Below are 27,931 nucleotides of genomic sequence, written 5' to 3'. Positions count from 1 at the left end.
GTAGTCGTAGATCTACGACGCGGTAACGTGCATTCGTAATCATGGTAATCATGGTAATGCCTACTGATGCCTGATGCAGTGATGGCGCGAAAGTACGACCCCGGCCTTTGCCCGTTTAGAAACTTTAGTTGCACAGTGACTGTGTAGAGTAGAGTAGAGAAGATGAGCGAATCGCGAAGCAGGCGCTGACCTAGTACTCAGTACTAGTAGTAGTAGTACTAGTACTAGTAGTACCTCAACAAATATTTTTTTGGTCAGCCGCAGATCATGCACTCAGCAAGGCTTCTGAGTGAAAATAGCCTTTTTCGGATCCACAGATGGAAACAGCTCGTGTATTCATGGTGTGGAAGTCCAGAAGCCACCTGCTCAGCTTTTACTAGTTATAGCAAGCAGAGATGGAAAGGTGTTCTTTGTGACGGCAGCAGTGCAGCGCGCTGCTCAACGAAATATCGGTCACGGATATGCAGTCGTTACAATCTGCTGGTTACGGCTGAGCGAACTAGTTCATGGGTGAATGAACGGCGCAAGAAGACTACATCTGTCCAATGTCTTGTTTGATGTGTCGAAGAAGCAAGCCAGTTGTCTCGGCCGCAGAACAAGCGCCAACTTTACCAAGAAAAATGAATCCGGTTAGTGGAGGAGTTTTTTTCTCAGCCGATGCCTATCCTGTTTCCCACTGCAAACGCTGTTGTCATAACCTTTCCAACACCTTTCTCTTGTATGTTGAAGGTGGTGTTCGTTGTCCAGCGAATTCTGCAGTGCCCGAGGACTAGGGTGACTCCAGAAAGAGTGAGCCACTATGGCGTGGCGAGCAGCAATGGTCCTAATTGCGTTCCTGGCGCTGGCAGGTGAGTGAGCTGAGTGAACTGTTCGTTTGTGACAACAAACCCCTCTCACATTATTCAATATGGAGTGAAATTTTACAGTCATGCAGTCATAGATGTATGTGTTAATAACTATGACCAATATCATCAGGCCTGGCCTCTGTAGGTGTGGGGGGTCCGAGGCTATTATATTTCAAGCTGTCGAAAGTATTCTTCTAATAGCATAACCACGAAACGGAGGGTTAGCTTAGGGCAAAGCAGTAACACCAGTGCACTCTGACGAAAAAGGGTTTATAGAAATACATGTCGTGTACCTCCATATCTTTTTCCGCGGGGGGGGGGGGGGGGGGAGGAGTACGAGTGCAGCCTTGCTCAGACGACTAATAGTGGTTGTGTTGTTGCAGTGTGAAGCCGAGATAGTTTTATAGCCAGGACTATCTACTGAAACAGCACAGCTAATTGGTAGACCGTTTTCATTAGACATCTCGTCCTTTTTCCTATTGTAGCGATGCATCCTGAACTAGAATAACTACAGTTCTGGCCAGAGAAATCCAACCTCAAGAATAATGTAGTGCTGTGTTCAGAGTGTTGTGTGTGTGTTCAGAGTGTTGTGTGTGTATGTGTGTGTGTGTGTGTGTGTGTGTGTGTGTGTGTGTGTGTGTGTGTGTGTGTGGTTTGTGTGTGTGTGTGTTAGTGTGTGTGTGTGTGTGTGTGTGTGTGTGTGTGTGTGTGTGTGCGTGTGTGTGTGTGTGATATTGCTGCGTCACACTCAGCGCTATCGTATTCATTAGATTGGATTTCTCAGTTCAGGGCTGTAGACAAATTGCTTTGTGATCGCATACTACAATGGCTGTGTATGCTTTGACGGTGACAGATTGTTACAAGGTGGAGGACGTACGGCAGTGCTATGTAGTAGCCAGAAATAGGTTGTCTCAACACAATCATACTAGTAGCTTGTGGGTCAGTTACTGGGAGAAGTGATTGTTGTGCGGATAGTCGTGCTGTAGTCCATGAAGAGGCAGTGTTCTGGATCCACAGTTTTGGCAAGTGAAATCTGCCCTTGTAAATAATTATAATAGCTCCAGGTTGCATGTCGCTGACACTATAGGAAACTATGCTCTTCAGAGAACGTGGCTCATTCATCGCGTTGGACTTTACCACCACTAGAATGACTGTGTTCTATTGCACATAAATAATGACGATTATTACTACTCAGAGTGCTAAGGTTGTGCTAAACAATGTGAAGTTTTAATCCCTCTATCCTGTTCCTCTTCACTCTTTCTTTGTACAATTCCCAGCGGATCGTCAGTGCTGCAGTGGGAGTGAAGACGTGACCTTTCAACAGAATTGTATAAGTGGAGACTTGCAAAACACACCCACCACTACACCAAGCAATGCCTTTCAGCAGGCAATGCAGACAAACACATTCAAATTTAATACAACGTCGAAAAAGTGTGTCCTCACTTCCCAATATAAATGCAACCCTGGATATGGTTTCAGAAAAGTCAGTGCCCAGAATTGGGGTCAGAAAATCAAGTTCGAATCAAATGATGGCATTGAGTGGACTGTTCAGAAGGAATGTACTGGTAGGTGTGGTAAATTATACCTTTCCTCCATTTAAATAAACTTTTTTTTACAATGGGTGACTTCTGGGCCAGTAACGTCATAATTTTCCAAGTGATTATAGTCGACCTACTCTTATAACGATAACCCCTATAACAACATCACCTGTATAACGATATTTTTCTGTCAAACCGAATCACTCCATTGACTTTTGTATACAATGGCTCAGTGTTACCAAGTGCCCTCTACCCCCATGCGTACTGCCCAGTGCCATTTTGTAGATTTTTTCAGAGTTTTGCGTACTTGTTTTTTCCGGGTCAACATTTTGACAGATTATTAGTGTAATTTCCCCCCAAATGGCGAAGAGATCGATCAAATATTTAGATATAATGGGGGTAAACCAGTACTAGTATTTACAGAGATGAAAATACGGCGTGCGATATCTCTGGAGTCCGACATCGTCACTCTTCGGTGATTATTGCATTGGACAGATGGATGTTTTCGCTACCACGTAGACTCTTCGATTGTTGAATCTGTATAAAAAACGATGGAGTTACGAAGGTTTTAGTAATCGATAATACATGATCGTTTGCGAGATAATTCGATTGAAATCCGTACTGCGGACAAACCTTCAGTTTTCCGTAAAAATTCGGACAAAAACGGGCGGTTGGCAACACCATTGGCTGACCTCTATAACATTATTGCTATAGGTATAACGATATTACCCCTATATATTGACCTTTGATAAGTACCCACACTCATTAGTGGCCACACCATCAACAGTATGAAATTCAAATAAATTTGCCTTGACTCAATAAATACCAGTGCGCTTTTCCATGCAACATTATCCCGTATCTGTCCCGTACCGTACCGTACCATCAAACACAGCTGGCCACATACAGCTGGCCGCAATATTCAAATAGAGCTTCCAAACGCAAGATCATAACATGAAGCAACTTGGAAGAATGGGTATGAATGCGAAGTGTATGGGGGAATGCATGTAGGGCGATAGTGCGGGTTCGAATCCCAGGATACGCCTGAAAAACAAAAGAGGAGAATTGAAAAATTTATAACATCCCTATGCTTTTTTTTGCCGTCATCAAGGCGGTAGACGGTGTCGTATTACCCTCGATCGTACCTGTCCCGTACCTATCCCGTACCGTACCGTACCATCAAAGACGGCTGGCCACAATGCATATTCAAATAGGGCTTTCAAATGCAAGATTATAACGTGAAGCAACTTGGAAGAATTAGTATGTATGTGAAGTGTATCGGGGGATGCATGCAGGGCGCACGATAGTGCGGGTTTGAATCCCAGGTTATGTCTTTATTTTTTAAGAATTTATAACATCCCTATGCTTTTTTTTGTCTAGGTCATCAAGGCAAAAAAGCATAGCGTAGGGCCCTGAGCTTCCAAGCTCTCTCGTTAGTGATGTCGAATTGGCGCGTGCGCTGGATGAAAACTTATTTTATTCCCGTAGCTATGCAAAAGACGTTACTTCAGTAACGTCTGGCGCTACCCAGGGTCCACACAGCTTTAATTTGGTGTTTGTGGCGGCGGGCGGACCTTTGTCTGGCGCTATCCTGTATCTGTCCCGTACCGTACCATCAAAGACAGCTGGTCACAAACAGCTGGTCACAATATTCAAATAAGGCTTTCTAATGCAAGATCATAACGTGAAGCAATTTGGAAGAATGAGTATGAATGCGAAGTGTATCGGGTAATGCATGTAGGGCGATTGTGCGGGTTCGAATCCCAGGTTATGCCATAACATCCCTATGCTTTTTTGCCTAGGTCATCAAGGTGGTAGACGTTGTCGTATTACCCTCGACCGTACCTGTCCCGTACCGTACTGGACCATCAAAGACGGCTGGCCACAAACAGCTGGCCACAATATTCAAATAGGGCTTTCAAATGCAAGATCATAACGTGAAGCAACTTGGAAGAATTAGTATGTATGCGAAGTGTATTGGGGGATGCATGCAGGGCGATAGTGAGGGTTCGAATCCCAGATTATGTTTAAAAAAATAGGAGAAATGAAAAATGTACTATCCTTTTTTTTGCCTAGGGCATCAAGGCAAAAAAGCATAGTGTAGGGCTCTGAGCTTCCAGGCTTTCTCGTTCCGTGTTTGTTTGTGGCATCGGCATGCCTGGCGCTATCCCTCACCTGTCCCGTACCATACCATCAAAGACAGCTGGCCACAATATTCAAATAGGGCTTTGAAATGCAAGATCATAACGTGAAGCAACTTGGAAGAATGAGTATGTATCCGAAGTGTATCGGGAAATGCGTACAGGGCGATAGTGCGGGTTCGAATCCTAGGTTTTGTCTAAAAAAAAATAGAAGAAATGAAAATTTCCCTATGCTTTTTTTTGCCTAGGTCATCAAGGTGGTAGATGGTGTCGTATTACCCTCGAATGCAAAGAGAAAGTTTATAATAACATGTATGATGAGCTAGGCAAAAAAGCATAGGGCCCTGAGCTTCCAAGCTCTCTCGTTAGTTATGTCGAAAAAAATTGACTTTTCGGGCCAGTCACCCATCGTCAGAACACATACACAACAACACACATACAAGGGGCGAACCTTGCCTTTTATAACGAAAGCAAGCAAGAGCGAATGTATGTCCGTGTACAAAACAAACGAAACACACAATAGCCATATGCAATTGAGTGTATGAATTTGCATGTACAACAGACAAGGAGAAGTGCGCTGAAAGAGTGGGTATGCAGCAGCTCAGCAGATAAAGTGCAGGAAATGTGTGTACGAAGGTGTATACCACAATGTTTGCGTGTACAACCCTACACAGACACAGCACGATTTAGCAGTTTCACTGTGAGGGTGCTAGCGCCTTCAACGGCCATCCGAAGGAGATATTGATCTCCGGACAACACTCTCGAATCTCGATGGACTCCCTGATTTTTCTTCTTGCCATCTGTGTTTCCACAGCCATTACTTGGGCCTCAATGAAAATCACTTCTGTGCTCTTGATGGTTCCGTGCTGCTGGTGATCAGTAGCCATGTGGCAGTTGCGGGCCTTGGTGGCCATTTGTGCGCCCTTGGCGGGCAGATGCTAGTTTCAGGCATGCATCTTTACTCAATCAATTATTATCAAAGAGCATATTCTTGAATATTTGAATTGTCCAAACGAAATCATGGCAACCCCCAACCCAAGGTGTCTATTGTATGTTTGTGCACACCATAGTGAGCGGTATGTTGTTCGGGTGTCTGCGTGTCAGAGCATGGGTACGCCAGTGGCGTGTGTGTGCATGTGTGCGCTTGTGTCTGTCTGCGTAGGTGCACGAGTGCCCAAGCTGGGCGTGCGGGTGCACTTGGAGGTGCTTGCATGGTCACGGGTGCAGGGGCTAATTGAATATTGTGGCCAGCTGTCTTTGATGGTACGGTAGGGGCAGGTACGGGATAGCCCCAGGCATGCCGACGGCACAAACACGGAATTAAAGCTGTGTGGACCCTGGCTAGACGTAACTGAAGTAACGTCTTTTGCAGAGCTACGGGAATAAAATAATTTTTCATCCAGCGAATATGCCAAGAGTGAATAGCAACTAAATAGAGCGGTTGTCAGTTGACAAACGGTTTGTCAATTGAAACCCCCTTTTATTGACAATGCAGTTGCATGATGTTTACCACTTTCTGAATTAGTGGTATTTTATAAACAGTATTTATTGGCTTTTGAGCAAATAAATGCTGTTTTTATAATACCACTATTAAGGCCAATAAAAACTGTTTATAAAATACTCCTTTTTTGGGAAAGTGCAGGTCAATATGATAATGTATAATAAATGTAGTAGGCTGATGATGAATAGACCAATCCCGAAAAGATTGTCTGGGTTCGTGAAAGGGGGCACGCGTGCAAGCCAGCACATGTGAAGTGCATCGTTTTGTATTCAGTTTGTGTGTGCCAGCTCATGGCGGAGGAGAGAGAGAGACTTTTGCTCGCCGAGCTGAAGCAAAAGGATTTGATGGAGTCCTGCCAGCAGCTAGTCAAAGGACCATCGGTACCTTAGGCAGACCCTGACGGAGTTTGGAGGCCAGCTAGCTCTCGGTGAGGAGAGAAACATTCGCGTGGCGATCGACTCTCCGTAAAAAATGCAAGCTACAAAGCGCCGACATACTGCAACAGCTACTATTTCAGGTAACTTCTCGATCTGCTGCTTCACAAAGTTCAACTACTTACAAGTCCTGACTGTTGTAGTCTGAAGCTGGAGTCTCATCGCCCACCTACAGGTAGCTTTTGGAGCTGATGGATTTCCCGACTTGGACTCTTTCCGCAAACTCTCGCAACATTACTACAGTGTATGCTGTGTTTCCGCACACTCGTATCGACATGTCACCTATACTGTACATGTACCGGGTCGCGGAGGAGCTTGACGACCTCCGCTGACTCCAGGTTTCCGAAATACTGCCGTCGTCGTCTTTGATGTCGCTGGTGACATTCTCCCCTTGCAGGACGTGCGCATAGTTGTCGTCCCGGGGGTAAAGACTATGTTGTCTTCCGAAATAGTTCTTCATCACGCTCGCGGGAATGATGTTTCTCATCATGAACTCGTTCCGACGGTGTGACACGGCGATGGTCTTTGGCGGGGCACTGGCTTGGCAAAAACGATATCTTCTTGTGCAATATAACATTGATCGGCTGCAGATGAGTACAGTCACTTCGTGGTTGGTCCTATAGGAGGGCAGCTGCCAGGAAAGAGGCAGGACTCATCGAAGACGAAGCGCTCGCAACAAACAATAGTGCTCGAAATATCTCGTAAGATTTAGGGCCTATCGCTTTGAGCCACAGCGCTCACAGCCTTGCCTACTTCATCAAAGTGAGCTCTACATGTTCGTTGACCTCTTCACACTACACAGAAGAGCGAAACAAGGATTATGTCTTAGCATTTCAACTCCAACAGCAGACCATTACCATTGCGAGAGAGAAAAATACAAAGGGCCTTGCTTTCTGTCGCATCGTCTCTCTTGCATGCAACTAACGAGAAAACCGTGTACTTACCCTCGCATTCACACGCGAACTATCAAACACGTCCTGTGCCGCATGCTGATCAGGTAGTGCCATGTATGTGTTGTACAGTGTACTCTCAGTCGACATGCCCCCTTTCGAATCCAGACAATCTTTTCGGGATTGGTCAATTGCAGATGCTTTATAAATGTAGTAGGCTGATGATGAATTGCAGATGCAGACTGATCCAGAGTTGCTCATTACTGTTTTCCGCCTGATGATCGCTTAGTGCATGAAACTCGGAGTAAAAACACTTTTTTTGTCCTCTTATTATTGTTTGAACTAGCTCTGCCTCTCGGTATTGAGCACTCTCTTGGACAGCCAGGAATCTCTCTGTTTTACAGTCAGATAGACAGTCATAACTAAGTCTTGTAACGTATTGCTCCTTTCTTCTTTCTCAATAGATTTGATACTCTTTGCTCAACATCCGAGTTTTAAAAAGAATGGAGTGGCCACATTTCTAGGTTGAAAACAAAGTTACTATTTCGTCTATGTAACAATTCATAAAACTGTGAACGTTACAATTCGGCTTTTTCTTTTAAAATACATAAAACTCTCCTCCTCCATGCGCTCTAAAGCTGACCACTGCGACAATTGCTACTATTGTTACCCGTGACCCCTTTGTTGTTTGAGATTATTGGTGTGAGTAATGGCTACCGAGGGTAGCAATGGTCGGCTTTAGAGCGCATGAAGGAGGAGAGTTTTATGTATTGTAACAATTCATCAAAGAAGAACAATTCATGGACCTTGCAAACCATCTGAAGAGCAATACTGAGGAAGAGAACGGATGGGCATGGACGAATGTGTTAGTTTGCTGTGGTGAACTGCGCTTTATGTCTTCCATTTTAGCATCGAACTTCTACTTTGCAGGTTGTTGGTGAGTGTTGGGACATGATGATCAGTTTTGCTTCATTATGTTTCCATAGAGATCACTACATATTGCCCAGAGCCTGAACATGTGCTGAATGGAATGCTGGTTGACAGTGACAACACTGGCCATACACTAGGTTCAACACGTACTTTCCGGTGTAAGGATGGATACAAGCTGAAAGCTGGGAGTAATCCTGTCATCACATGTACTAAATATAAGTCCAGAACAGGGCTCTGGAGACAGCTTCCTGTGTGTGAAGGTGAATAAACTGCTACAAGTTGTTCTGTTTGGAAGTACATACATTTTTTTGTTTTCATTTCCAGTTATCTTCTCAAAATCAATACCACTTCCACCGTCTTACGTTGCGATTTTACAATTCACTATCTCCTAATGTTCACCCTTGGGGCTTCATCAGGGAGTATACCAGTGTCGCAACAAATGTAAACTGGGTCTTTACATGACTAGCATGACATGCAAATGCACGCTCCCGGACTCAGAAGATATTGCAGGGGGAGAATTGAATGTTTTACTTTTTCACAGCTTAGCATAGCGAAATAGTGCACACGATGTATTTGTTTTCCATGTGGTAGTTGAAGTTGCCCACCCACCCAACCTGGTTAGATGTGTCTTCCGATGTTCTTGGTATTCTATGCCTGTGCGTATGGCTTTGTAGTTTGTTACATACATTTTTTAATTCTCTGTTCTTGGGGCCGATTGGCAAAGGGGCAGGAAGAATGAAATAGTTGTTTTCACTCACATAGCAACCAGCTTGTACATGGGATAGTGGTCTACCAGAGTATGTACTCACGGAAAACGTGCCAGAGAATGTACTCAATGTACCGTACCACCGCACTCGCAGCCACACGCGAGCAACAAACAAGGCCAGAAAGTAATAAAGAGCATGTCGGCCAGCAAGAGAAATGTCAGTGCAAGACACGGGCAGAGCAATGGCACGGTGTGGGTGACTGGGCAGCAGGGGAGCGCCTGAAAATCCGACTCCCTAAATTTCCAACCACGACCGCTCAACCGGGCTGGGGGGAAAACTCGCCTTGCGGCCTAAAACCCTTTTATTAATATGGGACCTGCCCCGTTGCCGGTCACACACAAAAAAAAGAGATTATTATACGCTTGTCCGGGTTGACATCACCAAGCAAGCTTGGCTAGTCTTCGTATAAGCCAAATGAACAAAAGAAATGAGGAAGAAACGAAGAGAAACAAGTGGAAAAAAGGAATCATGCAAAACATTCGGGACATAACACAAACACAGCATGCGGCATGCCATGGAAAAACCAGAAAACAGCAGAAAAACAAGCATAAAAGTACGGGACCCAAGGGAGGGCGGGCGGGAAAACTCCATGCTAACATGGGGAAACACAAGACCATGATGGAAGCTGAGAGAGAGAGAGAGAGAGAGAGAGAGAGAGAGAGAGAGAGAGAGAGTTCCGCAGTGGAAGAGCAGCAGTACACGGAAAGAAAATGGTGAGTGGGAAATACGTTTTTCCACTCTTTCGCTACGCTCAGCCGTGAAAAAAACACGTTTTTAAGGCCGAAAAGCGTGTTTTCCTAGGATGTAGGGAGACATTTCAGGGTTCTAGCGAATGGAAGGTAGGGGGCACAGCCCCCCCCCTCCCTTCCCTACTCCGATTGAGCGCCCCCTGTAGAAATGTGATGCCCCCTACTCATTTGTCATTTTTGTGCTTTTTAGGCAATTCAACAAAAATGTAGTGGATAGTCACTAACAGAGGGGTCATATCGGCATGCTTGTCTGGGGTGAAGTAGGGGTTTGCATGGCAAGGCAATTTGGGAAAAGGGGGAAAAAGGTTACCGCCCTAATTTGACGGTAACTGCCCCCCCCCCCCCTACTATGTTGACCTGGCTAGAACCCTGCATTTTTTCAGGCGCTCCCCTGCTACCTAGTCACTCATGTTCACCACTGACCATGCTGCTTCTTTGCATTTTGAGGGTCTTTCTCCGGATGCTGGTGGTCCTTTCATTGATTTCCATGTTGAGTGTTATCTGCCTGTGTGGGTGTACTTCTTCTACTCATTTCTGAAAAATCACTACTGTGGTGAGTGTGATTGCTCTGGTAGACCACTAGGGGGAAGGAAAGGGAGCTAAGAAGGAGGGACTCGAGGGGCGGGGGGGGGGGGGGGTGAGGATGAGGAGGAGGGAAGAGGGCGCAATACCATGGATCTTGACATGGGCAGCGTGGCAAATATGATTTATGAGAACACTGGAGAACATCAATATCTTTGCTGCCCTATTTTGTCAATATTGCATTTTTAAATACAGCGGAGGATCCAGTTTCAGCAGCTTCAGATCAAACTGGAAACCTTGGCACAGACCAGCCTGGAAACCTTGGCACAGGATTATCAATAACAAGTACTACGGGACAGATAAACATTGCAATTGCAACTACTCCGCCTGGTGGAGATGGTGATGGGGAGACTGCTATGACTGATGAAGATGTGATGACAGCATCACCACCTGATACTGCTGGGGAGACTGCTATGCCAGATGAAGATGTGATGACAACATCACCACCTGATGGTGCTGCAGAGACTGTCATGCCAGATGGAGGTGTGATGACGACATCACCACCTGATGCTGCTGTGGAGACTACTGTGCCAGATGAAGATGTGATGGCAACATCGGAGGAAACTAACATGCCCAGCATAGGTATGTAGTCTCTGTGTGTGATTTTTTCCTTCTGAAAAGTAGGCCAGCAATGAAAGGGTTAAAGATTAGTTTCAAATGGCTGAGGTTGTCGCTACTTCTGAGTATAAGCACTCAGGTACCTGGCACAGGCTAGTACAGCCATGTGCTTGCCCACGGATCCGCACCCTCCCACGCACAAAAGCCTCCGGCGGCGGCCATGCGGCATGACCAGAACCGTTCTGGACATGTCGTATCTGCTCCCGCGCAGTCCATGCAGCCGAAGCAACAAACATGGATCCTCTCAGGCGAAGTACAACTTCACCGTACCAGAAACCGCGCCCTACACGGCTTGAAAAGTCTGACCTCTGTGGTGCAAAGCACATCAAGCGTTCAGTACTTTATGTGGGCGGAATAGATCCAGGATGCTGCTCTGAAGCAATCGTCACCTCGTGCGAAAATCGCGAGGTCGAAATTATATCATGCAGTATCTCCGAATCGAAGTACTTCGCCACAACCTACGCTCACGTGGAAATATATGCGGAAGACTTCAGCAAGGTATCGACAGCAGACTTCTGACCTTCCAAGGTCACAGTTCGGCCCTGGAGGTTCAGCTCTGATACCCTTTAATGATGATCCTGAACTGGCAATCTAGGAAATCAACATGCACAATGATGCAGCAACATCGACTAAATCCCGACGCCCCTGTAGTCACTCCACGTTCGAAGCTTCCAATGAGTAACCTCTCTCCCTCCTCGTGCACTTCAACCCCTGCGCCGCTCAACGCCCTTGCCCCACCCTTCTCTCATTCTATACATGTTGCTCCTCACCGACTTACAATCTGTGTCCTTAATGCTCGCTCCATAGCAAGCAAGTCGGGCGAACTCATTCAAATCTGTGAGGATCACACACCCAGCGTAGTATGCATTACAGAGACCTGGCTAACTCCCACACAAGCTTTCCACGTGCCAAACTATGAATGCCTCCTTCCAGACCGACCTGTTTTAGAAAATAGACAGAACCGTGACCCACACAGGGGGTACGGAGGAGTTCTAGTCTTAGTTCGTGAAGGTCTGTGTACTTCCATTGAGCAGCTACCGGCTTTTCAGCAACCGGGCTTGGAAGCGCTAGCACTTCGGCTCACACTCGCTGAACATAAGCTTGTCTCACCTTCTGATCTGCCAACACCCAAACTAACAGTAACCTGTATCTACCGTGCTCCTTCCCCGTCGCCGGATGACTTCTCGACTTTTCTGGACCGCTTCCAAATAGCCCTGCAATCAACTCAAAGGAAGCCCGAAGCCCTTGTGATATCAGGCAACTACAACTGTAGGTATTCCGGTTGGTGCCCAACTGACCAGACGGATGCACAGGGTCTGAGTCTTTACAACCTCTTCTCATGCTATAATTTGACCCAATCGGTGACCTTTCCCACCCACCTCTGCTCGTCTGGACTTGGCAGCTGTCTAGACCTTATCGTGAGCAACATCCCTAACTAACTCACCCACATTCAACATCTGCCTCCTCTTGGCGCATCAGACCATGCCGTCCTGATGGCTGAGTTCTCCTCCTCAAAGTCTTCCCCCACAGCAGCCAGCACCTGTCGTAGCCCACCATCTGCACAAAGGTACAATGTCCGGAGTGCCACGGATAACATGAGCCAGAGCACGCTAAAATAATTACGGTAAAGTCGCGGATAAAAGCCGGGCTTATAAGCACATAAGCCGCTTTCTACATCAGGCTTCAATGCCAACCAGGCTTGTATGCAAACCATGCTTATATGCACCACTGATATTTTTGCCAGGCTTGTATGCACATCGGCCGATCCGGGCTTGCGTAGAAGCCAGGCTTCTATGCGCGACACGCGTAGATCTACCACTGACTACCGGTATGGCGGCAGTTTTACTATGCACTGTACATAGCGCATGCACTATTGACCAACCCGATCCGCGCTTGCATAGAAGCCAGGCTTCTACGCGCGACAGGCTTATATGCATTTGACCCGTTTGATTTTCAGGCTTCTATGCGCGATGTGCTTGTAGGCAAACCCGGCTTTTATCCGCGACTTTACGGTATGACCACAGACCAAAAATTCTATTTTCAGTTTTTTGTTCAAAAATGATCAAACACACCTAATGTTCAGTGTCTGAAAGTTTTGGATTGATCTGATATGTCTAAGTGTTGCTACAATGGTATTATATGCAGCACTGTTGAAATAGTGAAATTCCATGATTGTACAGCAATGGGATGGTCATTTTAGCATACAGTTGATATGTCCCTTGGTTCATCCTTTCCGGGTCAGTTCCTCTGTCCAGGGTCTTATAGCATGAGCCGACAGGTACTCGGCCACATCCGAAGTTTCCATAGGCAGCTGAGCTGGGTGTCCGAAATACCTGGTTGGAGCACCACTGGATAACCACCAGCGAAAATACGGTCAACATCTGTAGACGTTCGAAGAAGCTGGTACGCCACGTCCTCTCCATCACACTCCACCTGTACTTTCTGATATACAGTATACACTGCTGCACACAGTCTTCCTCAACATACTCAACGTCGTACTCATATTCCCCACACTAAAACCCATCTGCACACGGTTTTCTCCGCTCGCCAGAGAGTACTGCTTTCGCTGCCTACTGCTCGTGCTAGCGATGTTCCGCATAAGGGTACTCAAATTATCGACTTAAGGGAGCAGCAGAGTCCATTGATTGTTTTTGCACTTGCAACCAATACTGGCATTGTCCCGGATATGTGCAGCGATGTCCACTCTGGCCAAATCATCGGCCCACTCACCTCCCAACTCAGTGACGATGCCCATTGCTTGTCAGGTTGTCATCAGAGTAGAATTCCTCGTCACTGCAGGTCATGGGACTACCAGCATCAATTATTTTACCCTCGATGAAAGTGTCGCCCTCAAATGACTCGTCGCTGTAGCCAACATCGTCTTCCTTCTTTTTCCGACGCAAATCCTCGAAATATTTCATCTTGCGCATGGAGTGCGAGGATATCGTCTTCTTCTGCTCCGCAGTACATTAGGCTCTTCCTTCGATACATCGATGACGATCAATTTTAGGCGACTCAGCGCAATATGGTTTGCAAACTCAAACAAATAATCTTACTTGCAACAAAGAAATGCATCCGGAACAGTCCAATCGACGGAGGAGAACAACAACAGCGACTCGCGTTGCACTGCACTTCGTATTTTTTTGCCGCGGAATTCAAATCGCGATTTTCTCGACTTTTTCCGAAAAAGCTGTGGTCATGTTTTAGTGCGCTCTGTCTCACTTGTGGAATGCAATGAATGTTTTTCTCGCAGATGTACCATGGTCTCAGGTCCTTGCTTCCCACTGGATCGTCACGGCTGTCTCCGCCCTCACTGACATCCTCGAAGGTGCCTTGTACCTATATATTGGAAGATCCTCACCTGATCGTCGGAAATCACGCCACAAACCCTGCCCCTGGATGGCTGCATCACTTAAAGCAGCTATTAAAGTCAAGAGTGATCTGTTGTACATGTGGTTGCGCTTGTAGCTCTGTGTTGTACATGCGGCTACGCGTGTAGCGCATTGTCGTACGTGTGGCTGCGCTTGTGTCTCTTTGTCGTAAGTGCTGCTGCGTTTATGTCTCTTTGTAGTACATGCTGCTGTGCCGTGGTACACGCTGCTGCGCTGTTTTTGACTCCTGCGTACATGCGGCTCCACCGTCCACCGTCTTCTGTCCCCGTTGTGTACATACTTGCTCGTCTTGTCCCCGTTGCATGCCTTCACTGTTGTCTCGTCTTGTCTCAGTGTCAGTCGTTAGTTGTCAGTGTTAGTTGTTAGCCGGGAGTTCTCTCCTCGAGTCTTGGAGTACGTTTCAGAAAAGATCTCTCTCGCAGTGTAGCAAGAAGAACCCATGAGTATGTGTGATCCCCGGTAGCCTAATCGGTAGGGCACTGTCCCGGAAAGACAGGGAGGGGTGCTGGGTTTGAATCCCGCTCGTGGATCTTTCTTTTGCAACATCATATCCGAGTTGTCGCCATTAAAGGTTTAACTGTATGCACGTCGTCAACCCCTAGGCGTCATTTTCAATATAGAAGTCTTTAGTGCTGAATGGGCTAATAAGAATCGATCGAGTGATTTCTGGAGCAAAATGGAGATGTCTCCAGGTTTTCAATGTAGTACCTGCACGTACGCAATCCACACCAGTCCAAATGAACGCTGGGAAATGTTACGGAAGATAACTTAGTGTTCATTTGGACTGATGTGGATTGCGCAGATACATGTACTACATGGAAAGATTGAATGATTGTGTAAAGATGCATGCCTGTGATGAAAGAACAGTACCAGGTAAGGACCGGCTCGCTGCAGGCTGCGTCGCACTGCCCGCCGAGGGAAAATCATCCAGCCCGTTCTGGGCCAATCACATACTGCCCACAGTGGTGGTACAAATTGCCGTCGTGGCCAGCAAACCGCCCGTCGAGGGCTAAACCAGCACAAAGTCCACCGAGGGCACACTAAATGCCACCAAGGCCAACAATCCGCCTACAGAGGGTTAAATCATCTTACCCGCTGGGGGCCGGAAGTATACAGCTTATCGTGTGCACACAAACGGCCACCGAGGCCAGCAAACCGCCCACCGTGGGCCGGTACCATCTTGCCAGCCAAGGTATACGAACGGACAGAAGGTTCACACAACTGCGTGGCATCACGCCTCACATCACACAGACAGAATAGGTGGACCATTCCTCCCCCCCCCCCCTCACCCCAAGCGGGGAAACAAAATGCCAAAGGAAAAGGGTGGAAAGGGAGGGACAATCTGCGTCTTGGCAAACTAACAGCGAAAGTACGCTCATTTCGCACCAAGACCGCTCGACAAGACATGTCTCCGTATTAGACGCCTTACCTACGATTGTCAGTAAACCTTTGTCCTGCCACACTTTATTTGGGCTTGTGTACATGTTGAACGGGCACTAAGGGGGTTAACATGCTCTTGGAGTGCTTCTGAGTATCATGATGTGTACGTGGTATTGAATGTATAACAGGTATCAGCTGTCCACAACCAGATTCACTTACCAATGGTAAATCCAGACATACAGGTGTGAGCTACCAGGATACAGTAACTTATGAATGTAGTACAGGATATTCCATGGTGGATCCTCCAACTGGTACTCTGACAGCAACGTGTATGGCAAACAAGCAGTGGTCTCAGCCTGTACCCGAGTGTCAACGTAAGGGATGGACTATTATCACTCTTGCTGTCCCCTCATTCACTCCCCCCCCCCCCCCACACACACACAAACACACCACTAATGTACCCATGCTCACGCTCACGGACACCCACACAGCGTTCCACTCACTTTAGCATGCACAAACACACAATGGACACATTGGGGTGGGGGTTGCCATGATTTCTTTAGAACAACTAAACTATTATTTTGTGCGGACTGCGTTAGCATCTAGCGGCTGGTGGAGGGTAAGTCCATGCCATGCTGACAATTCTGTCTGCATGACCAACCAAAATGAATCAGCAATGACACTCTGTACGAGCGCTGCCCCTATCAGTGAGATGATCCCAAGGCAGCACTACTGTCTCGCTGGCCATATCATCATTGTGCGAAATCACGCGACACCTGTACATTTTCAATCTGCGGGATGAAGATGACGACGCCCATGCATTTGGTATCAGGGAGTAGTAAGATACTGGTATATCACTACTCCATGCCTCAAATCGTACTGTCAAGGGCATACGGGGGAGTGTAGCATGCCATCGCTTACACTTTCCAGCTGAGGGTTGCCCCGGCTACCAATGGACGAGATTTCAGGGTCACAGCTTGCGAAATAGCTTTGTACTTTTGGAATGGCCACTCGACGTACTCAGCACAAATTTTCTATTGGATGCATGCACAATATGTTCAAGTTTGGTATTTTTGGTGACTTTACCACCGTCATGGAGGCTGGTCGGTGAGGAGCAGGTCGTCACGCGAAATTACGCATCTATGAGCGACATCCACAGAACCTGCTGGGAGAGTACGCGTGTACTCTAGTCTCATCCTGAGCACGTTCTTCACTTCGTCAGGCGAAATAGCACGTCATAGTACATTTGAGATCAGCGGGAAGAAGATGACGACGTCCACTAATTTAGTACCTGTGCACACGAATCTGCTGTGTGCGTGACTCTGTGTGTCAGCTATGATATCATCTTCTGTGGTTCCATGCCTAGCATGTACGTCTGAACCATCCTGCAAAGTTTGAATGACGTAGGTTGAGCGATCGCTCCGCGAAACATAATTTTTGAAATTCTCTTCATAGTATATCTTCCACCATTGAAATTTCGACTTTCTTCAAAAAAAGTGCTGAGAGGGGTGGCTTGCAACCTCGATATGGCTTGTTCCAGGCATGCTTTGGAGCTATCTTCTGTTGAAGTAGTGGCGGTGCAATGGCGGTGCAATGAAAAATACAGCTATACTGGAGCTGGAAAAAAGAAGAAAAAACGTGCTCAGGATGAGACTCGAGTACACGCATACTCTCCCAGCAGGTGAAACGCAAATTTTTGTGAAAAATGCGTGTCGCCGACTGACCAGTAATTTCCGACCTGACGTCTCAGCTCCTGTATAGCTGTATTTTTCATTGCAAAGCCGTCCTCGATTGTTGTGTTCGTTGTTCAAACGAAGAGGACATTCAATCAAGAAGGCAGAGGACATAGGAGCCTGATTGGAGTTTCTCGTGGCATAGGACGGCCACACAGAGACACTTTGGGATTTTCTGAATATAAAATACCGTACGCACGATGGAGAATTCAATTTGTGTGAAGTCAAATTGTTTGTGATCTACCACATCGAGCAGAACGGTATACAAACACAAGCTTACCGAGCGTTAGGCTGCCGACCTGACTGGACAAATGATCCCTGGCTTCACCAGACGCCAGAAGTCGGAAACCATGTCCTTTGCCACGACGTCCATCTCCAAAACGAACTCCATCTTCGTCGTGAAAAGGCTTGAAATACTCAATATTCAACCGAGATTCGCGGTCTCACCCTTTCTCAGATCGAATCATTTTTTGTTGTAGCAGTTGCAGGGCAGATCCCCACCACTATTTCAACAGGGTTTCGCTTCACAGCATGCCTGGAACAAGCCATATCGAAGTTGCAAGCTACCCCTCTCAGCAAGAAAATCGAAATTTCAATGGTAGAAGGTATACTACGAACAGAATTTCAAAATGTATGGTTGGCGGCGCGATCGTTGAACCTACATCATTCAAACTTTTAAGGATGGTTCTGACCTACATGCTGGGCATGGAACTACAGGGTTTGATGTCATAGCTGACACACAAAGGCACAAACTACCGCTTGAAAAAAAACGAAGAAGGACGCATGAGAAAGGAAGAGATAAATAGGGGAAACAGCAGACCTGCACGACTTGGACGAGACGAGGTTGACATAGACGAGATGAGGTTGACATAGATGAGACGAGGTTGAAGACGAGACAAGGATTACTGACAACGAGACAAATGGCGGTTGAGGACGACTGGGACGGAACTCAGGGTGGTGGGTTTCGAGCAAGAGTCGGGCGCCAATGTTGAATATGAAGTGGAGTCATACTCCCCAGACACAACAGACAACGGGAACAGATATGTCGAACAACATCTATTAGAGGAGACGAGGAGACCGAGAAAAAGACGAATGGAACATCTACAATCATTATGGAAGAGAGAGAGAGAGAGAGAGTGTGTGTGTGAGAAAGAGAGAGAGAGTTAAAGGGTCTGGGTTAGCTATGGCAAATATGGGTGCGCAAGTAGCTACCCACACCAACGGAACAAAAGGTGACAAAAAGTGAGAACGAGGGTGCATGCAGGCCAACTTGGAAAAGGCTGTAGAACGTACGGGAGGAGGTACGTAAAGCTACGATTGCCCGTAAACCTTTGTCAAGCCACACGTCATGTGGGGTTGTTTACGTTTTAACCTGACAGTAAAGTGGTGCAGATGCTTTTGGGGTGCTTCTGAGTAACATGATGTGTACGTTGTATTGAATGTTTAACAGGTATCAGCTGTCCACAACCAGATTCACTTACCAATGGTAAATCCAGACATACAGGTGTGAGATACCAGGATACAGTAACTTATGAATGTGATACAGGATATTCCATGGTGGATCATCCAACTGGTACTCTGACAGCAACGTGTATGGCAAACAAGGCATGGTCTCAGCCTGTACCCGAGTGTCAACGTAAGTGATGGACTATTATCACTCTTGCCGTCCCCTAATTCAACCTGCTACTCCTACCCCTGGCACCAAGGCTTGGTAACGAAGTACACCAAGTAACCATGCATTAGCCCCAGCATCCGCAAACATGCAAGCAGAACCAGGTGCACCCGCACGCCCTCTCGGGCACTTGCACGCACACAGAGACCCCCCACCCCACACACACACACATACACATACACAGAGACCCCCCCCCCCCCCACCAGCACCACACACACACAGACCCCCCCCCTCACACACACACACACACACACACACACACACACACACACACACACACACACACAACACACAAAGAGACCCCCACCCACCCACACAGAGACCTCCACATGCACACATGGAGACACCCCCCCCCCCCTCTCTTCCTACACACACACACACACACATGCAGACCCCCCCCCCCCCACACACACACACATACATAGGGTACCAATGCTCTCTCACACGCACACCAGCACAGCGTACCATTCACTTTAGCATCCACATACAAACAATGGACACGTCGGGTTGGAGGTTGCCGTGATTTATTTCGTACCAGTATATTATTCAAGGATATGCTCTTAATGTTTTTCAGAACACGGAGGCTCCACTGCAGCCGATTCATATTACGATCAGTCACCACCTCTGCACAAAGGTCGTTGACGCTGCAAATTTTATTCAAAAGAAATGGAATCTCCAAATTTTCACCCTTAGGGCTTCATCAGGGAGTAAAATAATAATGAGAGTTAGCATGCTAATGCGAGTTAGCAGCCAGCCCAGCGAGCTGGCCCAACCTGCACGCATGCGCGAGTCACGTGGGCACGCGCCCTTCAAAATCCTGCACAATGTCTCTTGCATGTCATTTCTGTTTGGACTTTCGAGCATGCAACTTGCGGAACATGTGTTCCCAAACAATTTCCTTGTGCCGACAGGAGCACCCCAGGGCTAAGTTTTAGGCCTCGTCAGTAACTGTCTAAGCACTCAGTTTCTCACTTCTCTAAATTACTGGACTCACATCCTGATCCTATGCTCCGGAGGTATGTTGCACATGGTCGTAATTGTGGTGTTGTGGTAGGTTTCATCGGCATCCACTCAACAAACTGGGATCCATTGAATTTAACACGGTCACATGCTAACCCAGATTATATTTCTGCGCAACGATCCGTTTCTTGCAGCGGGCTTGAAACAGCTGGCCCGTGTTCTTCACCCCCTTGCTCGTCTCTGTGCTGTTCCGGCGTAGATGCGGTTCCTAGACAAACGGGAAGTTACACACGACACACCCTTGTAAAGCCTGGAGGGTCGAAGTGTCAACGATTACATTCCAGCAGACCGTATCTCTCCACAATGTCAAGATGACAATGCTGCAAACATAATTAGACAATTGCTCGCCCCGCTGTATCTTGCTAAGCTCAATGTTAAAAGTGCATTTTGCCGAATTCCCGTCTACCCGGAGGAGTGGCCCTTGTTGATCCGCTGGCAGGATAAATACTGTTATGAGAGCGTCCTGCCCTTCAGACTGTACTACGCTCCAGGCCAGCTATATGGAACTCTGTCGCATCCACCAGTGAATGGATGGTGTGCGGGCAGTTCGCACTCCCACGCCTGTTGCATTACGGGGAATACCTCAACTAACGTTACTTCCTCAATGCATGCTCTGGACTTGTGTTAGCTCGCCAGCAACTCGTTATTTTGCTCCGAGCGTTTACATACCTCGGTGTTTCTCTGGCCCCAGCAAAAGTGGAGGGTCCAGCTCAAGTCCTGACGTTATTGGCATCTTCCCATTACGGGAAGTACCTCGACTAACGTTTCTGTCTCCATGCATGCTCTGGACTTGTGTTAGCTTGCCAGCAACTCGCTACTCGGCGCCGTGCGTTTACATACCTCGGTGATTCTCTGGCTTCAGCAAAAGTGCTTCCTCGATGTATGCTCTGGACCTGTGTTAGCTCGCCAGCAACTCGCTACTCGGCGCCGTGCGTTTACATACCTCGGTGTTTCTCTGGCGCCAGCAAAAGTGGAGGGTCCAGCCCACGTACTGACATTTATCGGCGTCATCCTGGACACCCGCGCGATCACATCAGTCTGCCGATGGACGAATGTGCCAAGCTTCACGACCTCCTACGGGCCACTCTCCACACAGCTTCAACCACCCAATGTCAACTCGAGTATCTTCTGGGAAAGCTCTCATTTGCTACAAGAGTGATAGTCCCAGGACGCACATTGCAGATTGTGGTCACTTGCCAACTGGTACCGGCAGCCGTATTACCTGATCAAGCTCTCCGAAGAGCGCCTCAAATATCTTCGCTGATGGCCTGAGCTCCTGGAATAGTAGAACGGCCGGTCCTTCTTCCTACACCCTAAGTGGACGCCGTCCCCCAACTTGCTGCTATTCACTGATGCAAGTGGTGCACTTGGCTGGTGCGCAAACAATTGCGACCGGGATAGGGCGATGGACAGTCAATCAAGCAGACCAGCCAATCGCAAAGAGTGGTTTGCAATTGTGGCAGCACCTGGGAGAGCTAGCGGCACCAGCTGCGGATGCCAATCGATCGGCTTTACAGCAACTGCGAGAATCTTGCTCATCAGTTGTGGCTATGGCCTGGCGTTATACACCGGCCACTCGTTTCGAATCGGCTGCCGGACTCGATATTCAAAGAGGCGGGAAGGTGGAAAGCGATGTCTGCCCGAGTAACATTCAGACGCTACCTGCAGCCAAAGCATGGGTGGCTGTGGCAATGGCCTCAGCCCATGATATCGAGCTCTGTTAGTCAATCGTTACCTAGCTTGCACTGCTTACAAATTTCACAGGTAGCTGCACTTGTGATCCGCTCTGGGAGTGCCGATTTATGGAATATATGCTCTCAACTGGTTATGCATCTCAATATATTTAGCATTTGGCGGCTCTACTCAGAGTCATCGGCGGCTCCATGCGGAGGCATTGGCGGCTCCATGCGGAGTCATTCGCCGGCTCCATGCGGTGTCATTTGCCGGCTCCATGCGGAGTCATTCGCCGGCTCCATGCGGAGTCATTTGCCGGCTCCATGCGGAGTCATTTGCCGGCTCCATGCGGAGTCATTCGCCGGCTCCATGCGGAGTCATTTGCCGGCTACATGCGGAGTCATTCGCCTGCTCCAAGCGGAGTCATTTGCTGGCTCAGCTGCGAGCCATCTAACGGCTCCAAGCAGAGCCATTGCTGGAAAGCTACCTGCACAACCGGCGCCTGCAGGCTGTTGTGGGCGGCCAAGAGTCCTCCCTGCACCATATCCAAGCAGGGGTACCGCCAGGTAGCATTCTTGGACCTACGTTATTCCTCCTGTACGTAAATGACTGCGAGGACACCTTGCCTGCTGGTGCTGAGCTTGCCACCCATGCAGATGACACGACACTGTATCAGTGCATCTCTGCCACCGCCAGCATATCCGACTCCGCAGCACAACTCCAGGAAGCAGTGGACGCCGTCTCCCACTGGGGTTCCAAGTGGAAGGTCACCTTCGAGCCATCCAAATCTCAGGCCCTCATCATCGACAACCGCAAGCCTCCCCCGGAGTTCCCACCAGTGCTCTTCAATGGAGTGACTGTTCCTGAAGAGAAGGAAACGGTTTAGACCGGCGCCTCTCTAGCATCCCCCCCCCTTACCAAAATGTGATGTTATCTTTCACTTTGCTTCTCTCACGACCATCTACCCATTGTCCTCGTTTCTCACTATTATTCATTTCCCTCCTTCCTCCCCTCCTCATTGTTTTACTGCATTATGGCGCGCTTTGTCTGCGTAGACGCCGAGACCTTTGAGGTCGGCAGAGCAGACTGGCCCCGCCACCACTTCTCACACATATTCGGGAATATAGTGGACTTTCGTAAAAAAAAATTAAATGAAAAATATATAAAAAAGAGAGAGAGAGAGAGAGAGAGAGAGAGAGAGAGAGAGAGAGAGAGAGAGAGATCGAGCGAGCGAGGGCGGCAAGTGAAAGGGTCTGGGTTAGCTATGGCAAATATGGGTGCGCAAGTAGCTACCCACTCCCACGGAACAAAAGGTGACAAAAGGTAAGTACGAGGGTGCATGCAGGCCAGCTTGGAAAAGGTTGTAGAACGTTCGGGAGGAGGTACCTAAACTACGATTGTCCGTAAACCTGTGTCAGGCCACATGTCATGTGGGCTTGTTTAAGTTTTAACCTGACAGTAAAGTGGTGCAGATCCTTTTGGGGTGCTTCTGAGTAACATGATGTGTACGTGGTATTGAATGTATAACAGGTATCAGCTGTCCACAACCAGATTCACTTACCAATGGTAAATCCAGACATACAGGTGTGAGATACCAGGATACAGTAACTTATGAATGTAATACAGGATATTCCATGGTGGATCATCCAACTGGTACTCTGACAGCAACGTGTATGGCAAACAAGACATGGTCTCAGCCTGTACCCGAGTGTCAACGTAAGTGATGGACTATTATCACTCTTGCCGTCCCCTCATTCACCCTGCTACTCCTATCCCCGGCACCAAGGCTTGGCAACGAAGTACACCAAGTAACCATGTATTAGCCCAGAATCCGCAAACATGCAAGCAGACTAGAGATGATCCAGGTGCACCCGCACGCCTTCTTGGGCACTTGATGCACACAGAGACCCCCCCCCCCCCAACACACACAAACAATACCCCCCCCCCCCCCACACACACATACACATACACAAAGATCCCCCCTCCCCCCACCACCACCACACACACACAGACCCCCCCCCCCCCACACACACACCCAACACACAAAGAGACCCCCACCCCACCCACCCACACAGAGACCCCCACATACACACATGGAGACACCCCCCCCCCCCTCTTCCCACACACACACACACACATGCAGACCCCCCCCCCCCACACACACACACACATACACCAGGGCCTGCTCTAGACATTCAACACAGCCCGGTCAGAGTGTACTTAGCGCATGCAGGCCAGCCGGGTCAAGCCGGGTCAGATCATCCGGCAGAAAAACAACCAAAAAGCCTGCTCAAAACGCAGCAAAACAGAAAGGTGGATTTATCACCGGAAATCTGACATTTTAGAGAACAAGGCGAACTATCAAAGTCCGCAAACGTAGAAGGTAAACGACATTACGTGAATCATATAATCTTTCTCTATTTCAGGATTACCCAAAGGCTAACGCCTATCTGGGGGATCTCCTATTTGTGTATGTACTAGTAACATAGTTATGGATGCGAGAGAAAGAAGAATGCAAAGCAGTTCCATTGGATTCTGATTTAACAATTTGAAAAAAAGGAATTCTGTTTTCTAATTAGTGCTAGTAGCAGGACGAACGACCAAATCCACCGCCGCTCGTCTTCCTTTGGAAATGCGTCTTGCACACAAAGCGCATGACATGGATAGACTGGCATGATCTTAGTCCATCCAGGGTCGACCTTTCTTCCAAGAGTCTTGGAAAGCGTGAGTTCTTTTTCTCTTCGCTGCGGGCTCCATCGTCCAAATCACCAGTAGGCTGAAAACTTGCAACTGTGTCAAAAGCTATAGCCAAAGTTACGCTTTTGACTGCCTGCCCCATCGACTTTGAATGTCCTGACTTCCTGCTCGCCGCTGGCCAGATCGCGCTCGAACCAGTTGACCCCAGTTGACCCTAGCCGAGTTTCTGTCACTTGTAGACTGTAGTGTGTATGGTTGCGCTAGATTTTCAACAGATGGGGTCCGCGAGTCGGGCGCGTGATCCGGCTGACCCGGCTCTCCAGCAGGCCCTGATACACAGGGTACCAATGCTCTCTCACACGCACACCAGCACAGCGTACCATTCACTTTAGCATCCACAAACAAACAATGGACACGTCAGGTTGGAGACTGCCGTGATTTATTTCGTACCACTATAATATTCAAGGATATGCTCTTAATAATAATAATAATAATAATAATTAAAAAGCTTCCGTGGAGATAAAAATGTAATCAACGCAATAAATAGAGTAAGCTGCGCACTCAGTACAAACACCATAAGCAAAACTTGTTTTCATGTAAATAAAGAAGCTTGTTCCTAAACGTTTTCGTCGCCATCTCATCAGAGGATTACTGGCAAATCAACAAAAGCTCTTAACTCAATATATATATACGCACAATGCAAGTAATAATTTAGACCCTAACTAGCGCGATAAAATGAGAGCTGAAAGAAACATTACACCATTCAACGATATCAGGTGACAACAGATGCGATAAATTCACCACTAGAAAGTTACCATGCAACCACAAACGAGAACTACTGATCTAAATTCACAAACAATTTCAACGTAAACAAATTCTTTTTCTGCCTACACAAAATCGGCTTGGTGGTAAAAATGTAAATAGACTCCAATACACGCGAATACCTTTGACTACGTGAACGAGACCAAACAGAAAAGCAATCATCAGCATAACTAGAACGACAATCACTATTCTTAACAAGATGGTTGGCGATAGAAGATTCATACACCCTAACAACGCTACTAGAACCAGTACATACTTTGGAATTACGTGACAATGAAACCGACCTGACATTCCTTGCCGCTACTGCCAATCCAGACGAGGCCGATGTAGATGTCCGTACCAAAGGCACGTCCATTACTGACACTGCCTGCTGCGATGATGCTCCCTTTGACGTTCCAATGGCTGTTGATGTTGATGAAGAGGAGGAGGGAGATGAGGAAGACGCTGACGACGACGATGACGACAACGACGGAGACGATAAAGACTCTGCTAACCTCGCCCTAGAGCGAGTCACTGGTCCCGCAGACAAACCATCCGGTGGTTTCTTCGGTGGCCGGCCACGCTTCTTGCCACCGGAGGTGGACACACCGGATGACGGTACAAAGGAAGTCAAAGAAGACGAAACCGCAGATACCAACGATGATGACGGGATAGAAGGAAGAGACGGTAAAGACGAAGGCAATGACGAACAAGCCGATGCCGACGAAGAAGACAACGACACCCCAGTTGGTTCCGTCCCCAGCGAGGGTGCACCTCCAGTCGCAGTACCAATCTTTGGGGGACGACCTCGTCTAGGCCTTGACGACCGTGCCTCAACAGGCATAACGTGAAGAGGCACATGCTGGTGGATCCGTGCCTCCAGGTGCTGAAGGGTCCTACCCACATACCGGCTCTCACATTGCCGGCACTCGAAGTTGTAAATAAGATGTGATAATTTAAGAGTGGGTAGGACATCCTTCTTCACCATGAAGGCACGAGCTGTTGTGTAGACGAACCGGACACTAACATTACGAAAGTTCGATTCTGCAGCTGACTTAACTCGTTGTTGCATGGTACGGCAAACAGCTTCACCCTTCCAAGGCAAACGAAGATACACCGGAGTGGCCTCGGAGGACACTTCCTTCGCTCCACCCAGTGTACTAACTACGACATATTTAGATATCACATATTCCGGGTACCCATTTAAACGAAACAAAGTGCGTAGCCGCTCCAGCTCCTCATCCAACTTTGAAGGCGAACATAATCGACGAGCACGATCCACTAGATTACGAACGAGATTAATTTTGTACGACCTCGCAGTAAACGAGTCCCAAACAATGTACAAGCCGGTGAACGTTGGTTTCCGGTACACTGATGTAATTACACCACCCATACCAGACTTCTCTACAAGAACGTCCAAGAAGGACAATTTACTAGCCGATTCAAACTCACACGTAAACTTCAGTAACGGGTGCAGCTTATTCAATAATTCAAGAAACTCCTGCGCGTCGCTCCGAGACTGAAAGTAGGACCAACTATCGTCAACAAAACGACAATACACCGCAGGCCATTTACATTTGGGGACCAATGATTCGCAGTAACCCACAAATATATTTGCAAGAACTGGACCCAACGGTGAACCCATCGCGACACCATCTATCTGACGATACATAACATTCTCAAACGAAAATTCAACGCCAGACGTAACCATATTCATAAGACGGCGAAAGTACGTCTCTTCGATAGTAACAGGAGAACCTACATTACCACGGTACATAGCATCACAGCAAATATCAATCGTAAAATCCAAAGGTACGTTCGTGAAAAGACTCACAACATCAAACGAGCACATAAAGAATGTCTCCGGGAATTCGTGATCATGCAAAAAGTCGGCAAACTCAAAACTATCCTTGACTACATATGTACTGTACATGTCGAGAACAGGCTGTAACAAACGACAAATCCACCTCGACACTTTGTACTGCGGCGAACCACACATGGACAAGATCGGACGAACTGGACAACCAACCTTGTGAATTTTGGGTAAGCCATACATGCGCGGTCGCGCAGAACCAATTGGACTAAATGAATCCGACTCAGTCTGCGTGATCTGCTTCAGCAATACTAACTCTTTAAAATAGTTGCATAATTGTTCCTCTATTTTTCATTGGAACGTCAAAGGGAGCATCATCGCAGCAGGCAGTGCCAGTAACGGACGTGCCTTTGGTACGGACATCTACATCGGCCTCGTCTGGATTGGCAGTAGCGGCAAGGAATGTCAGGTCGGTTTCATTGTCACGTAATTCCAAAGTATGTACTGGTTCTAGTAGCGTTGTTAGGGTGTATGAATCTTCTATCGCCAACCATCTTGTTCAGAATAGTGATTGTCGTTCTAGTTATGCTGATGATTGCTTTTCTGTTTGGTCTCGTTCACGTAGTCAAAGGTATTTGCGTGTATTGGAGTCTATTTACATTTTTACCACCAAGCCGATTTTGTGTAGGCAGAAAAAGAATTTGTTTACGTTGAAATTGTTTGTGAATTTAGATCAGTAGTTCTCGTTTGTGGTTGC

At 47.6% G+C, this 27,931-nt stretch overlaps 1 protein-coding gene across 1 annotated transcript; it reads left to right on the top strand.

The window, feature by feature from the left end:
* Positions 1 to 639: 639 nt before the first annotated feature.
* Positions 640 to 21,348, top strand: LOC135810399 (sushi, von Willebrand factor type A, EGF and pentraxin domain-containing protein 1-like). Its single transcript, XM_065323892.1, has 7 exons — positions 640 to 848; positions 2,123 to 2,410; positions 8,333 to 8,536; positions 10,570 to 10,956; positions 15,953 to 16,138; positions 18,948 to 19,133; positions 21,092 to 21,348. The coding sequence occupies exons 1-7, from the start codon at positions 800 to 802 to the stop codon at positions 21,346 to 21,348; spliced, it is 1,557 nt and encodes a 518-aa protein (XP_065179964.1). The 5' UTR covers positions 640 to 799.
* The last annotated feature ends 6,583 nt before the right edge of the window (positions 21,349 to 27,931 follow it).

The sequence above is a fragment of the Sycon ciliatum genome, chromosome 2, assembly GCF_964019385.1.
Source record: "Sycon ciliatum chromosome 2, ocSycCili1.1, whole genome shotgun sequence".
NCBI lineage: Eukaryota > Metazoa > Porifera > Calcarea > Leucosolenida > Sycettidae > Sycon > Sycon ciliatum.
Note: the sequence above shows the minus strand (reverse complement) of the source record. Positions and strands in the feature narration are given on the sequence as shown.